General features: G+C 34.1%; 1 protein-coding gene across 2 annotated transcripts in view; it reads left to right on the top strand.

Moving 5' to 3' along the window:
* The first annotated feature begins 4,020 nt into the window (after positions 1 to 4,020).
* The window catches only part of LOC131552126 (adhesion G protein-coupled receptor A3), a 166,645-nt gene continuing 153,670 nt past the window's right edge, over positions 4,021 to 16,995 (top strand). For both annotated transcript variants that reach the window (XM_058795667.1, XM_058795666.1), the window contains exon 1: positions 4,021 to 4,647. In XM_058795667.1, the coding sequence (XP_058651650.1) occupies positions 4,439 to 4,647 (209 nt within the window). In that variant the 5' untranslated portion in view covers positions 4,021 to 4,438. The remainder of the gene's footprint in view (positions 4,648 to 16,995) is intronic.

Raw genomic sequence — 16,995 nt, 5'->3', positions numbered from 1 at the left:
ATAATAAATACACACCTACCTGTATATTATGTAAACAACAACTTTTATTTTGGATGTGATTAATTGCGATTAATCATTTGACAGCACTAGTAAATATACATTTCTATTTATTTAATATACTGTTTTATGTATTTAAATGTGTACTATTGTTCAATATGATATTTTATACATGTAATATAATTGTTTATGTACATATATTTATATATGTATACACATACATTCAATATTCCATATTATATTTTAAATATTCATTATATTATACAGATTTGTATGTATGTACGTGTGTGCATGTGTGTGTGTGTACACACACACACACACACGTTTGTTTTAGTGGTTTACGGGGACTCTCCACAGGCGTAATGGTTTTTATACTGTACTTACTGTATGTGCTATTGTCCTGCACCAACCCTACACCTTACACTGCATTTTTAGATTAAAAAAACAAAACACCATTTAGTATGTTTTTTAAGCCTTTTGTTTTACGGGGACATAGGCAGTGTCCTCATAAACCACCTTTAAATTGTAATACCTCTGTCATACCCATATCATTATACAAATTTTGTCCCCGTAAACCACAAAAACCAGTACACTGCATATGTTATTGTATGCATGTGTAAAATGTATTATTGGTCACTTTTTTTGTTTTGGTCAAATGTTTTGTTGAGGAATGTTAATTTTGACCCGGGATGCAGGTAACTGTTCATAATCTTCTTGAATTACCTTCATGATGCCACAGTGTCTGCTTTAGCTTCTCAGATGTGGATCTCCACATGTGTTTAATCTGAGACACGACTCTCAGTCTGTAATCCTCAGTGAGTTTATTTATCGCTCTGGTGTTTAGGGAGGCTTGAACGCTCTTTCTTTACCACTGAGAAAATATTTACTCTGTATCAAGAGGCTGCTGAAGTTTTCTGCTTCTCATTACAGGAGAGACGGACTGCATCTGCACGCCTGCTTCTTATTCTCCGTCTAGAGATTTATCATTTCAGATGATGATGTCAGAACGGCGCGGCTCGGTCTCGCGAGGGAAGACTCTCGTTCCAGCGCCGAGGTGAAGCTACATCTGTCTAAACAACCTCTCCAGCAGCAACCTGAAAGGAACGCAAAACCCAACCGTGTTTTTATTTCTTGCCTTTCCCCAGAGATCCAGAGAGAGAAGAAGGGAGAGATAATGAGAAATTGTCGGCGGTTGAGGGGGAAAGAGCTGCCTCATGTTTGGCTGTCATGCAGTGAAATATGGGAAACTCAGGGCTGGTCAGCCTCTCTCTGTCTCCTTCAGTGTAAATAATGAGAGCCCATTCAGTGTGGAAGTTCGTCTCGCTCTCGGCTCTACAAGAGCAAAGCAGCTGCACCGACTTCTGTCGCTATACACTGTATATACACGTTCAACACACTTAAAGGAATAGTACACGCAAAAATGAAAATGTGTTCACCCTCATGCCATCCGAGATTAGGATGAGTGTGTTTCTTCATCAGGTTTGTAGAAATGTGTCTCTGCATCAGTGTCTCAGTAATGGATGCTCTGCAGTGAATGGGTGCCGTCAGAATGAGAGTCCAAACAGCTGATAAAAACACCACAATAATCCACACCACTCCAGTCCATCAGTTAACATCTGGAGAAGACAAAAGCTGAAACAAATCCAGCATTAAGACGTTTTTAACTGAAATGTGAGTCCATAATCCATAATAACGCTTTCTCCAGTGAAAAGGTGTTCTGGTCTGAATCAGGAGAGAAATCTGCAGATCAAGCAAAACAGCTCTAAACAAATATGTGTCTGGATTTTGATGTGAGAGACGACAGGAGATGCACTTTTTAACTGGAGGAAGCGTTATTATGGATTATGGACTTGTAATATAGATAAAAACATCTTGATGGATTTGTTTCAGCTTTTGTCTTCTTGGTGGGAAACAGATTGAAATCAAAGCTCTCAAAGCCTCATGAACATTTAAAAAATGGTGCATCCACAAAAGTTGTTTGCACCACGCTCTTCCGTCGCTTGATCTTTCGTTTCGTTTCGTTTCAATCCATTAAATCACTTATTATACAAAACCATGATCCGCACTCACATGAAACAGTCTTTTCTTTTCGTTTTATTCTACATTCATCATCAATAGGACAAGGACGCAAACGTTTCGGCTCAAAGGCCTTCCTCAGTGTGTTAAACCACACAAATCCTCCATCCACTTTTTAAATCACCAATTTGACGTCATCCTTCATTTACCAATGTTCATTCATTAAAAGCTTACGTACTCCATTTCAATATTCAACAACTTGCATTTAAATACCACACCCATTATCATAACTACCATTGCATTACAATATACCTCTTATTCGACCATAAATTACCTCGGAATTAATTTGTATCACTCTTGTGTATACTAACAGTTCAAATAAACCATCAGCAGTCTTTACTTTTAACAATTCAGTGATTGAAATCAACAGACATGCGTCGTCATTAATAATCACTTATTTTCACACTGAATGCTTGAGATCTACTCCACAAAATATTACATATTGATTTGAAATGTCTGTTGATTTCAATCACTGAATTGTTAAAAGTAAAGACTGCTGATGGTTTATTTGAACTGTTAGTATACACAAGAGTGATACACATTAATTCCGAGGTAATTTATGGTCGAATAAGAGGTATATTGTAATGCAATGGTGGTTATGATATGGGTGTGGTATTTAAATGCAAGTTGTTGAATATTGAAATGGAGTACGTAAGCTTTTAATGAATGAACATTGGTAAATGAAGGATGACGTCAAATTGGTGATTTAAAAAGTGGATGGAGGATTTGTGTGGTTTAACACACTGAGGAAAGCCGAAACGTTTGCGTCCTTGTCCTATTGATGGTGAATGTAGAATAAAACGAAAAGAAAAGACTGTTTCATGTGAGTGCGGATCATGGTTTTGTATAAAAAATGGTGCATCAACACATTTCTTTATATCATTGATGCCAAACACCATTGGTTCTCATATACTGTATGTTTTAAGTGCATGTTATGCACCAAATCTGAATGTGACGTTAAAGTCGACAGCATTTTAATTCAGTTCCATGTGACATATAAGAATTTTATTTTTATGTGCTTGCATGGTGTTTTCTCCCCAAAACACACACTTCTTCAGGTGTTAATTGTGTAAACCGGATGTAACTTCGGTCAGTTTATGTTCAGATGGACTCTATTCATCCTGCTGGATTGTGTTGATGTTCTGTCATTTTGTCATCTGAACAGTTGCCGAGGGATAAAGAAGATCATTTATGCACATGAGAAAAAAAAGGTTAAACATTTCATTGCAATTTCAAGACGAGATGTGCTGCTGCTGCTCTTTTATGTCTTTGATGACCAAAGCAACTAGTTGACGTCCATCTCAGAGTGGCTTTTTCAGACAGTAACCTAGTAACAGAAAGAGACAATTTTATAGAAGAACATCTCTTACTATTTGTTTTTCTTTCTTTACAGGAAAACAGTGCATTCAAGTTCCATCATCTGAGAAAAAATATAGCTTTTGTATGAGGGACAAAACCCAACAAGAATTTGCTGAGGTGAAAATATATAGATTTTTTTAATCATAAAAAGAAAAATGATAGATTTTCTAAATCCATAGATGTAGACCTCTGCTAATATAAATCATCTGACTTATGTATGATTAAATAGTGTGTAATTTCTCATCTCCAGGCCTCTTTAGGATGAATAATCATGTCGTGTAGTTCTGAGCCAATGAAAAGTTTATCAGCCGCGAGGGACAGTTTTATATCCTACTATGGCGAAGAAATGGCTTGTGAATATTAATGAAGGCGTGCTGACGTTGACTAGAATTCTTTCTGGAGCGTTCAGCCTAATTAATATTCATGATTCAGCCACTCGCCACATAGAGTTGAATAATTGGCCAGCTGACTAGCTCCCGCTCACCAGCGTTCGCTGTCAGCCAATCAGGTCGCCTTATTGGGAAACGACACGGTGCGTCATTGTTATTCATAAGGCAGGCCTTCAGCGTAATAGGACGCGACGCCGGGCGGAGAAACGCGTGAGACTTGACGCGCATCGCTAGAAGTTACTTCATCCAGCAACAGCAACCTGTTGACAGCAGAGCGCTCTTGCACAAGTCACGCCAACTGCGCTAATGCGCGGAGAAGCGCCCTGGGACAGAAGTTTTCCTCACTTTTGGATAATAAGGATAAAGAGAAGCGCTTGCAGTGAGGATGCAAACCTGATCTAAACTGGCGTATAATGCAGGACTGGCTTTGAATTGGGAATAGTGTGTTTTGTTTTTGCGCATCATCATCATCATCATCATCATCATCATCATCATCATCCTCTCCAGGTGCTTCTCTGATGATTGGGGACCGCTAGTCCTCTGTGTTTGATCGTCCCTGAGATGATCGATAATTTGATCCCAGATTGGCTGGAAGTAACGTGACAGAGCAGATCGCGATGAAAGTGCTGCTCGCGCTGTGCGCGGCGTTCGCGGTAGCGCGCGGCAGCAGATACTGTCCCGAGCTGATGATTGACAGCTGTCACTGCACCGCGGAGAGATCAAAGGAGTTTAACAGGCAGAGCGTGCGCGTGAAGGTTGTGTGTGATGATGCGGACCTGACGGAAACCATGCAGCCCAGCTCTTTACCCAACACCACGGTGTCTCTGTGAGTAACTCTGCGTGTTCACACTTTACTTCAGTGATCTTGTCACTGTGACTTTGTTAAATATGTTCTCATTATCAATGGCAGGGGATTTTAGTCAAGAAAATATTTAAATTAAGTCAAATCTTCATAGAAAAGTCATGGATTAAACTCATTAAAAGTAAGTAAACTCATTCATTTCTAGTTAGTCTCAACTTTACAATATTAAATCGACTAGAAATTGTGTTTTGTGACTTTTTAAAAAAAAAATATTATTATTATTATTATTTTTTATTTTTATTTTTATTTTTTTAAATCTTAATGCAGTAATCATGTCTGGGTAAACTGGAATTTAAAAAATATATATTTTAAGTAATTTTATTGTAATATTTTATTATCTTCATGCAGTAATCATGACTGGGAAAACTGGAAAAATAATTTTATTTAAAATAATTTTATTGTAATATTTTATTATTTTTATAATTAATTTTAGAACTGTATATGTGTCTTTATGCAACATAGACGCATCAAATAAAGTGTGAGCACCGGCCTCTATGATATTTTATTGTCAGAAGTTTTATAAGTGGTTTGTGATGGATGATTATGCATTGATGCATTGTTTTTTTGCCCTGTCATGTTATTTTGCTCATCAGTATTCAGTATGTCTCCGAGCACAAATCAGAGACGAATCACTTAGATACTGCAGATTTATTTTTACATTTCCATTTACTCATTAAGGAAAAGCTTTTATCCGTAGTGAGAGAGCAGAAGTGATTAATCCAGGGAATAAAGTCATGCAAGAAACACCACAGTACTGGAATAGTGCAGCCTTAAAAATAATAAATAAGGTCACAGTTAAATCCAAACAGAGTTTTACAGTCTGATGTCAGAGAAACGCTTGTTTCCGCCAAGGGACAAACACACTGCTGTTCAAAAGTTTGGGATCAGTAAGATTTTTCATTTTAAGTATCTTATTCTCATCAAAGCTGCATTTATTTGATAAAAAAATACAGTAATATTGTGAAATATTATTACAATTTATAATAATGGTTTTCTATGTGAATATATGTTAAAATGTAATTTATTGCTGTGATCAAAGCTGTATTTTCAGCATCATTACTCCAGTCTTCAGTGTCACGTGATCCTTCAGAAATATGCTTACTATCAATGTTGAAAACAGTTGTGCTGCTTAATTAATTATTATTATTATTTATTTATTCATTTATTTTTTGATCCTGTGATACTTTTTCTGGATTCTTTGATTTAATAAAAAGTTAAAAAGAGCAGCATTTATTTAAAATAGAATTCCTTTCTAACAATATATGTCTTTACTATATATATATTTTAAACAATTGAACACATCCTTGCTGATTTTTTTTCCAAAAAGGAAAGACAAAATGATATCATGCACTATTTCACAATATAGCTTTTTAAAAAATTTTATTTCAGTATTTTTGATCAAATAAATGCATCTTTGATGAGCATAAGAAACATCCTTAAAAACATAAATAATCTCACTGATCCCAAACTTTTGAACAGCAGTGTATGTATATATATATATATATATATATATATATATATATATATATATAGGTAATTGTAACTTTTTATCTTTCCATTCAGACTTTTATTCTCAAAATTCAGACTTTTTTTTTTTTTTCTCATAATTGCGAGTTATAAACTCGTAAATGCGAATGTAAACTCCAAAAAGTCCATACTGTGAGATATAAACTTACAATTGTGAGGAAAAAAAAACACAAAAAGTTGCTATTAACCCAATCCCCCAGTATTGCTTCAAAAATAAATAAATAAATAAAATTGACTATGAGATAAAAAAAATAAAATAAAAAGAACTCCAAAACACAGATCTGAGGAACCAGTAAAGAAACACCAAAAACCAACAAAAAGGTTCTTTCTTGAAGAAGAAGCAAAGGCACTGAAGGAGCGTGTAGAGACACTGCACTGAGTCTGAGGAGACTGATTGTGATTTATGGGGAATCCAGTGCTAATGCATTTTTAATTGCACAGACTGTTTTTCTCCGGTGTACCTGCGTTTGCAGCGAGGGCTTGTATTATGCATTACTTTAACACATACGAGTCTTGTTTGAATTAATTATAGTGGTTCTACTGATTGGAAAGCTGTCTTCTGTAATGAGGAATGAAATGCTTTGCGTCTGTAAATACTGAAACATGTTTCTGGAGTGAAGATGTTCTCGGTGCTTTTGTGTTTTTACAGCTCTTGTAGAGTTTCTTCAGAAACTTGTTGTTTAGTTCTCAAATGCTCAAGAGCCAAAAGTCGTAAAGCGATGTTCAGCCTCTGAGTCCATTCAAACATCTTTCACAGGCCACGAGGGAGAAATTACACTAGAAGTCCAAAGTTTGGACACTTCGCTGCATTTCTTTCTCATGATCTGTTTGATTTTCTCCTGAAGGTTTGTGTTTAAATGCTTGAAAAGAGTTTTGTGGACAAAACTGGATGAGTTGTAGCACATAGTGAAGGACTAGTGAAGGTAGTGATGCTTCTCTAGTTGTCTAATAAACCTAGTATTGTGTGTTATGACTAATGTTGGCTCTTTGATGAATTGCCTTGAGTCTAGGTAAAGAAGCTCAAATATTAGAGAGATTTCATTTGTGTCACACGTGTTGATCACTGCATCTTTCCCAGACCTCCATTATTGTAAATTCAGAGTTTCATCAATACACTATAATTCTATTCATCATAGAGTGCAGCAGGGATGGTGTATTTTTGTAGACCAAAACCTGGAAATTAATTGTATTTTAACATTTCCAGCTGCACTGCCCTGAATTCAGTGTTTTTTTTTTTTTTTTTTTTAAGTAGAGCCCTATGACGTTTTTTTTCCCCTCTCAAAATCATTTTTATTTATTTATTTATTCCAAATTAATTTTTTTTCTATTTTAATTTTACTGAATTTCATTTCCCCCCTTTTTTATTTTTATAGTCTTTTTAATAATCCAAAAGCATGTCTAATTAACTGAAATCATGAAACTTACACAGTTTAACAACAATTTATTAAAAGTTTAACCAAAAAACAAATTATTATTAATATTTATTATTATTTTATTTTTTTTAACCAAATTCTATGTTTTCAAATTTTAATTTTTCTGGATTCTATTTCATTTCATTTTTTTTTTTTTTTTTTTACAATAACAGTGCCCTGTGAAATGTTTTTTGTTTTGTTAATTTTTCTAGCAATCAAATGAAGACAAAGTGTTAATTTAATTTCTCTTTTAATCAAATGAAAATTAAACAAATCTTTAATTTTTTTTGGCAAAGTGTTGCACAAAAGTGGTTTACTGTTAAAATTAAAACATGAAAGAATAATAGTGTGATTATTCATTAAAAATAACGTTTTACTAATCATTTTATTAAAATTGATCATCCTATTTATTTATATTCTTGATAATTATTTTATATAAAATTTTAAAATATATTTTATTCTGTCACGATTTCAAGTCAGACCAAACTTTTATTTTGTCGGGTTGCTGTGAAGTTTCTGTATATTCATGCATTCAGTGACATAAAATGCATCAGTAATATTTAGAAGAACAAGAAGGTTTTATTTGTCTTGAAAAAGGCAAACAAGTGTATAAACATGTTGTCTGGACATTGAACAGATGAGCTCATCTACTAACTAGTCGCTTTCACAGCCTCGGTGAGTTTATAATCACGCTCTTGCAAACTATTTTAACTCAGACTTTCATGTTTTTAAATAAAGACTGAAAGAGTTTTCGGACCTTGGAGTCATGTGACCGAGCTTATACTCAGGGTTTCTGACTTAAAATTGAACTCCAGTTGTGTTGAACCTCCAGAAATCCTCCATCAGCTGCTGTTGATCCGTGGCTTGTTTTGCTCAGGAAGTCTTTTTCCTGCTCTAGGAAGCGTGACATTCGTGATTCTGCGCTGACTTCCCTTGTCTGACTTTTGTTTCTGAGCGGAGGATAAATAAACGCGCAGGAGCTCACATACGCCTCCTCTTTTCTCCTCAGACGTGTTTAGAGTAGTCCCTCGTTAAACATCTCGAGCATCAGATGCTTCGCTCTGCAAGCGCAACAGACGGAGCAGATACTCGTGTTTAATTCATGTCCTTTCATTCATTAGAAAAAAGAAACCTCTTTTATGTGAATCGATTTAGGATGTTCTCCAGCGCACTTCTCTTTTATTTCGTCTTTAGGGTTTTTCTGAATTCTTCTCTTTACACAACTCTGCATGCATTTTTGCAAACATTAAACACATTAGGTTTGCTTTACTTTACTGCAGTTTCCAGGTGAAATATCCACCAAACATGAGTTTTATTTTTCAAATACAATAGAATAGAATAGAACAGGTAAGTGCTAGTATTAATTGGTCAGGTGCTGGCAAATAATTTTCTATTCACTTATTACTAGTTTTTTTATAATTAAGACAAACCCCAAAACCCTAATTTAACTCCACCTTGATGTCAAATTACACTAACAGTCAAAAGTTTGAAATTATTACTATTTTATTACTACAAAAGTTGGTATGATTCAATGATTCAGAGTCAGTTCGTGTGATTCAGTGATTCAGAGTCAGTTTTTATAGCCAGGAGTTCTGATTCTCAGATATATGAATCGAGGACTGATTTCAGTCTGATATCAGTCACACAAAAGACAGACTGATCTGTCAAGATTGTCTTTCTTAATATTAGAACAAAATATTTTTGCTTGCATTTTTCACTTGTTTCCCTTTAAATATACATCAAAAGTTTGCAGTAATTATGATTTTTTTTTTCTTTTTAAAATGTTTTTGAAAAGTCTCTTATGTTCACAAAGGCTGCATTTATTTGTTTAAAAATACAGTAAAAATGGCGAAATATTATTATAATTTAAAATAGCTGTTTTTATGTGAATATATTATAAAATATATCATTTCAGATTTTTATCAATGTTGTAAACAGTTGTCCTGCCTTATCTTTTTGTGGAAACCGTCATACATTACCATTAATAACTGAGCAATAATAATTAATGATAACTGAACGGCAAAAAGGATCAGCTTTAGAAATAAATTACAGTTTAACAGATATTAACATAGAAAATGGCTATTTCAAATTGTAATAATATTTCACATTTTTAACTGTATTTTTGATTAAATAAATGCAGCCTTGGTGAGCAGAAGAGACTTTTCAAAAACATTTAAAAAAATCTTAATTATTCCAAATTATTTATTTATTTTACTTTAAGACTTAAGAACTAAGTTTATATTTGTCACCACCTGACAATAAAATAAAATATGATTTCATAAGACTTTAGAAGTAATGTTAGGTTAGAACAGCATAAACATTTTACTAAACATTTTCACGTGTGTTTGACAGAAGAAATGAAGGGATTTCTCTAAATGTTAAATTGAACTCTGAAGTACAGTAAGATAAATGGCAGTGATGTTCAGTGGTGCGGTCTCTCACTGAACTCAGCGCTGCTTCTTCATCAATATTTCACATCCGCTCTCTTGATGTTTGGGTGTAGTTTTGGAGAGAGTCACTGGAGGACATCCGTCAAACATGCTGAGATGTCTGTCATCATTAATGTGAAATGACAGTCTGAAGACCTGCAGGGCAGCGCAGTAACAGATGGAAATAACCGCGTGATCTCATACTGTACTTCAGCCTGAGACGGTGAGAAAACACACTGTGAGCTCTGATATTAAGAAGCACGATGTGAGTGTGTGATGAGTTTCCTCTGGTTTGGCAGAAATCACTGCAGATTTCCTCTCATTAGATGATGACACACAGTTCTGTTGATGAAATCTGAGTGTAATACAGTGTAAAGTTCATCATTTACGCACCGTCATGTTGGTCCAAAATTTTTAGGAAATATAAAAATTTAGTGAACATACAAAAGTTTAGGGTTGGTAAAAATGTTATTTTATTTAATTTTTTTAAGTAAGTCTCTTCTTCTCACCAAATCTGCATTTATCTGATTAATAATACAGTAAACAAAATGTGAAATATTATTACAGTTTCAAACAGCTGTTTTCTGTGTGAATATCTGTTAAACTGTAATTTATTTCTGTGATGCGCAGCTGTATTTTCAGCATCATTACTGCAGTCTTCAGTGTCACATGATCTTCAGAAATCATTCTAATATGCTGATTTACTGCTCAAGAAACATTTCTGATTATCATCAATGTTGAAAACAGTTGTGCGGCTGAATATTTTTTGTGGAAACTGATACATTTTATTTTTCAGGATTCACAGATGAATAGAAAGTTCAAAAGAACAGCATTTATTTGAAATAGAAATATTTTGTAACATTATACACTGCAAAAAAATTTAATTTAATATTTTTGTTTTCCAATACAAATGTTTAAACATTATTAAATCAAAATACATTTATTGGATAAGGCAAAATGACATGAGATATTAAGTCTTGTTTTCTGAGAGAAGTGAGTTTTTGCTTAAAACAAATATCTGACAGAGGACTCAGAAAAATAAACTTGTTTTCCCTTTGATTTTAGTGACTTTTTCTGACTCCATCCATTGGCAGATATTAGTTTTTGCTTTTAAGCAAAAACTCACTTTACTTGTGTGTTTTATTTATTTATTTATATATATATATATATTAGTTTTTTTCAGAAAACAAGTTGATTTTATGAATGTTTAGATATTTGTACTGGAAAACAAGATGAAAAAACTTAATAAAAATCACCTTTGATCAGTTTAATGCATTGTTGCTGAATAAAATAAATAATGCCAAAAAAAAATAAAAATAAAAAATCTTACTGACCCCATTTTTAATTACTATTTTAATCAGCAGCATTTCCTTCTGGTTGTTGTGCAAAATAAAATGATAAAAATGTCAAGGCTTTTGAACATTTTGAAGACTTTGATCAATCTAATGCATCCTCGCTGAATAAAAATACTAATTTCTTCAAAGAAAAAGAAAAATCATACTGACCCCATTTATAATTACTATTTTAATCAGAAGCATTTCCTTCTTGTTGTTGTGCAAAATAAAACAATACGATTTCAAGACCTTTGAACATTGCTTTTCTAGTTAAAAATGACTGTGTGTAACAAAATGTGCGCAGTTTGGAACGACCTGTGAGTGAACTGCTCTTTAAACCCTTTGGAAATGCATCATGTTTTTCTTTTATCATCTTGCAGAGGCTGTTGTTGATTGTTTTATCTCAGTGTTTGCGGTCAGTCACGTAGAGGTTTTGCTCGTCATGACTCAGATGGAGCAGTAAATGAATTGTACTCTGATACACTAATGAATCCGTCTGTGCTGTGCAGAAAACCCAAGAATGTGTCTGAGAGCGTCTGGAGTGTCGACTGCCTAAAAATGTTAAGAAAGGAAAACAGTGCGTCTGCCAAGGATACATTAGCGGTGCGTCGCCTCTGCCTCCCTCTCACCGGCCGCTGAACGCTGGGGTTATTTAAAGCGTTCCAGCTTTCCTAAATATCATAAAACAGCTTCTGTCTGATCTGGTGAATGTGTGTTAACGGGGCCCCTGAAGGGCCGTGGAGCTGAGAGTGTGATGAGAGCTTTAGCTGTGTTTTCACACTGGTTTAGATGGATATTGATGATCGTGTAGCGGCGAAATAAACAGCGAGGGATTCGCTCAGAATGAGGCAGCGGTGTTTATTTGCATCGGTGTTGTTTTAGCACCAGATTCATTCATGCAAATCAGCTAATGCTACAAACACGCCCACGTCATTAGGACTGATTGTAATTTGCAGGTCGGATCTGAGCAGAGTTTGAGATTTTACTCTTGTAAATGCCTCACCTCACACCTTTCACTGAACTAAGGGAGTTTAATTAAGATGTGAATTGACAGAATGAGCAATTTACCAAATCGCAATGTGTACAAATTTTAATACATTTAATGCATTCTGGGAAATGAAGTGCTTACTCTGCTAAATGCATAATATTTTATATATTTTATTAATGGGTAATATATAATATATCAAACACACATACACATATATATATATATATATATATATATATATATATAAGACATGTATAATGCTACAAAAGGTTTCTATTTCAAATAAATGCTGTTATTTTGAACTCTTTATTCATCTGTGAATCCAGAAAAATCAAATGTATCATGGTTTCCACAAAAATATTGTGCAGCACAACTGTTTTCAACATTGATAATAATCAGAAATGTTTGTTGAGCAGCAAATCAGCATATTATAATGATTTCTGAAGATCATGTGACTCTGAAGACTGGAGTAATGATGCTGAAAATTCAACTTTGAATTTTCAGAAATAAATTACATTTTACAATATATTCACATAGAAAACTGTATGTGTACTGTTTTAAATTGTAATTTTTTTCTGTAGTATCAAAGAAATGCAGCTTTGATGAGCATAAGAGACGTCTTTTAAAAAAAATAATAATAATTTTACCAACCTCAATCCTTTTAAATTATATGAATATAAATATATACATGCAAATACATGTAAATATTTTCTAAATATTTACTGTATGTGTGTGTCTTTATATATACATAATAAATAAACACAGTACACACACATATATTAAGTAAACAAAAACTTTTATTTTGGAACTTTTATTTAAATGATAGTGAAAATACTAAAATAGCTTAGTAAATGTTTTTGATGATTATACTTTGGTTAGTTTTATTCCCCCCTTAATTTTTATACTCTATATTTTGATATTGCATGTAAGGTCTCCAGGAGGTTGTTGGTCTCATTACAAATAAGAAACTTGTCCTTAGGTGATTTTATTGTTGCACATAACTGGTTAGTTTGTTTGTGTGCTGGAATACACTGGTAATTCGGTGTGTACCGTAGTACTACTGTAAATGTTTACCCTGTAGCGTGATGTTTATGCGGTTCTTTAAAGCATCTCAGAGAAAGTGCCGGTCCTGCTGTAGTCTCTGTGGCTCTGTCTGGCTCTTTATTGTTTCTGCATTCATGCTGCTGTTGGTTTCAGACCGGGTTTGCTGTAATTGTGGCGTGGTCCTTCAGGACTCTCCTAACACACGCTTGCGCTCCACAGCTAAATCTGCTTCGTGTCCAAGGTCAATGTTAGTCGATATGAAATATGTTATTTTGGTTAGCTGTTCCTAGTAACCTGATATTATAGAAAAACACTGGGGCCGCAGCGTTTCGGCCGTGGAGGTTGGAAATCATCGGGATGTTTGTAATAGTTGAGATTGTGATCTGTGATTGGTGCCTGCGGACCGCCGTAATTCAGCGTATTTTTATTCTGTCGCTCTTGTAATAATAGAGCGGCGCAGGACGGCTTCAGATCGCCGGAGGGAGCGTCGAGGTAATGCTGCGTGTGTGAATGATGTCAAAAAATCACTCGCTGCCTTCGTAATGAAATACTAGTTCATTGCTAATTGAATTTTAAACAGAATTGACTGCCTACAGATTCATTAGAAACAGACAGTCAAATCAAATCAAATTTATTTGTAAAGCGCTTTTCATAATATGCATCATTTCAAAGCAGCTTTACAGGAAGAAATATTGTTTTGTATCGAAGTTTGCGTCCAGCACTGAATAAAAACATTAAAAAAGGTAACTGCGACTTTTTCTCTTACAATTCAAACTTTGTATTTCTCAAAATCTCTTAATTTATATCTCTCAATTCTTGAGTTTATATCTCAATATTTCTGAGTTTATATCTTGCAATTTTGAGTTTGTATCTGGAATTTTGAGTTTATATTTCAAAATTCTAAGTTTATATCTCACAATACCAACTTTTTTCTCAGAAATACAAGGAAAAAAGGCAGAATTGTGAGATAAAGAAATTGCAGTTACCTTTATTTTTATCCTGTGGTGGAAACAAGCTCCCACGGTTACAGTATGTCAATAACATCAGCGTGTAAAACAGTATGCATCATAATAAATGTTATCATTGCATAAAGCACCAGAATGCAGTCAGTTGTTTTTGCATTTTTAGTTTTGTGTCAAAATATTTGAATACAGTCAAGATAAGGAATCAATGCAGAGTTCTTTAAAATCTAAAAGTTTAATTGCAGGTTCATTCATCAGTGGGGAAATGATAGTCAGATGCATTGCATTACCAGATGCAGTATCTCACACAGTGTGCTTTTAATGCATGTTTTGGCAAATATGTATTTTTTGTTTGTGTGTGCGTGTGTGTGTGTGGACTCATAACCTTTAGCTGCTGGATTAAATCACACTCAATGACACAGACCATTTGCTCCGGCGGTCCGAGAAAGACAATATTTAATTTGCCCCTCTTTCTCTCTCACTGCTTATCCTTGAAGAACATAATTGATATTGTAAATAGAAAGTTGGAAGGTCGCTGGAGTTTCGGCATGCACTGTTTACATAATGTACAATTATGTTTTGCCTGCCATTTCCTGGATGTTAGACAGAGGCCTGAAACAGGCGTGTGGGGGCGAGTGACCTTGTGACACACACACACACACACACACACACAACACACTTAACACACACAAACACTGAACTCGCTGTTACATCCGCAGTACATGCACTCAGACACGGAGGAATAACGTGCTTGAATTTGCAGCAGATGGAGTCTCAAAAAACATTATAAATGGTTCTGTTATAAAAAATATTACATTTCAGATGTCTCATTGTCACAACAGCTTTCACACGCTATACAAAACAACAAGTCATCTTCTGGAAATGATTAGTGCAAGTCATGACATTCTTCTCACATGACCTCATTTTTCTAGACTAATTTCAGTGCTTCAAGAAGTGCTTTAATTAGTAATATGTTAATTCATTGATTGACCAATAGATCAGTATGTGCATGCATTTCAAATCTGAAGCCAATTAAAATAGCAGAAATAAGAAAAAATAAATCAAATATTTGAAAATATTATATAACATTACTAATATTAATTAGTCTAATTTTAATAGGTAATGAAATATGCTACCATTGATTTACTTTAATTAAAAAAATTAATAAATAATTAATTGATTAAAAAAGCTAAATAAATAAACATTATATATTATATAACATGAAAAATATTAATTACATATACCTCACTGGGAAATGGGTTTTTCTTATTTTAAGAATAAATTGGTAAAGTATTGTTGTCGTTGTTGTTACTGGAAAACAAGACTAATGGTTTTTGCATCACTTTTTCTTAGTCCAAAGCCTGTATACAGACACGCCCTCCACAGACATGTCAGCCAATCAAATGTCAGCAAAAAAAATAAATAAAATGCTCAAGGTGTCTTCAGAATCTAGTGTCTGTTTTAGTTTCATTGAGGTACTGTTATAGTTTTTCTTAATATTTTGAATTAGATTATTATTTTTATTATTTTTTTCGGTTTTCACTTTAACTTTGTTTTAGTCATTTTAACTTTTCATTTAAATTTTTTGTAAATTCAAGGTGTGTTTTTGTCATTATTATTAAATAGTTTTTATTAATTTTATTTTTAAGTTTTATTTTTGGATGTTTTAGTACTTTGAGTTAAACTAAACAAAAAGGTTGCCTTGCCAACTAGCTTATGTTTGTTTGTTTGTTTGTTTGTCTAACTTTATGATTTTAGATTTAACCTAATAACCCTGGTGTAATTATTCCTAAAATAAATAGTTCCCAGCGCCTGTATAACCTGTGTTCATCTGTACTGCTGGAGGATGTCTCTCACTTTTATTTCTAGTTATTTTGTGAGCGTGTTGTCTTCATCATGTGTGTGATTGGCGTGTGCGTCTGAAACTGTCTGATCAGTGGTTTGTTTGAATGCATGCGTGACGGAGGTGATGTGTGCTGCATTACTGCATGAACCCATTCACACATGATCACCGTTAGAGACGCATGACCTTCAGTGTGTGTGTGTGTGTGTGTGTGTGTGAGTGTGACACAAGGGTCTCGTCACGCATGTAAAGCAGATCTGATATAATGTCCTGTTTGCTGGATAATTAATCACAAACAGGGCATTATATCAGATGCGCTTTACATGATGAGAATCCTTTGCACATGGTTGCAGGTGGACGTCATATTTGTAGTGCGAGTATGCATTTGTGTTTTGATTGTAATGTTTAAGTTTACGATAAGTGCTTTTGCTCTGCTTTATTTCTGTTGTGGTTTAGGTCAGAAATGTGATTGTTCAGTCAGTGCATTTCAAAGGTCTGTGTGTTTATTCCAGAGGAACTATACATGCGAACATGAATTTGAGTTTCATAGTCTAGAAAGATTTGGCTGGTGAATGTCTGGAAATAATCTTCTGTAACCATACACTCGTGTCACAATTCGGTTCTATACATGATTCAGTACTATCACAATAGTTTAAAGTGCTCCTATTATGGGTAATGAAAGGTACATATTTTGGTTTTGGGAGTCCCCAACAACAGGTTGACATGCATGCAAGGTCAGAAAACACTTTCATTGTCTTATAATATACATTTAT

The sequence above is a fragment of the Onychostoma macrolepis genome, chromosome 13 (assembly GCF_012432095.1).
Source record: "Onychostoma macrolepis isolate SWU-2019 chromosome 13, ASM1243209v1, whole genome shotgun sequence".
NCBI lineage: Eukaryota > Metazoa > Chordata > Actinopteri > Cypriniformes > Cyprinidae > Onychostoma > Onychostoma macrolepis.
This window is presented reverse-complemented; position numbering and strand designations above follow the sequence as displayed.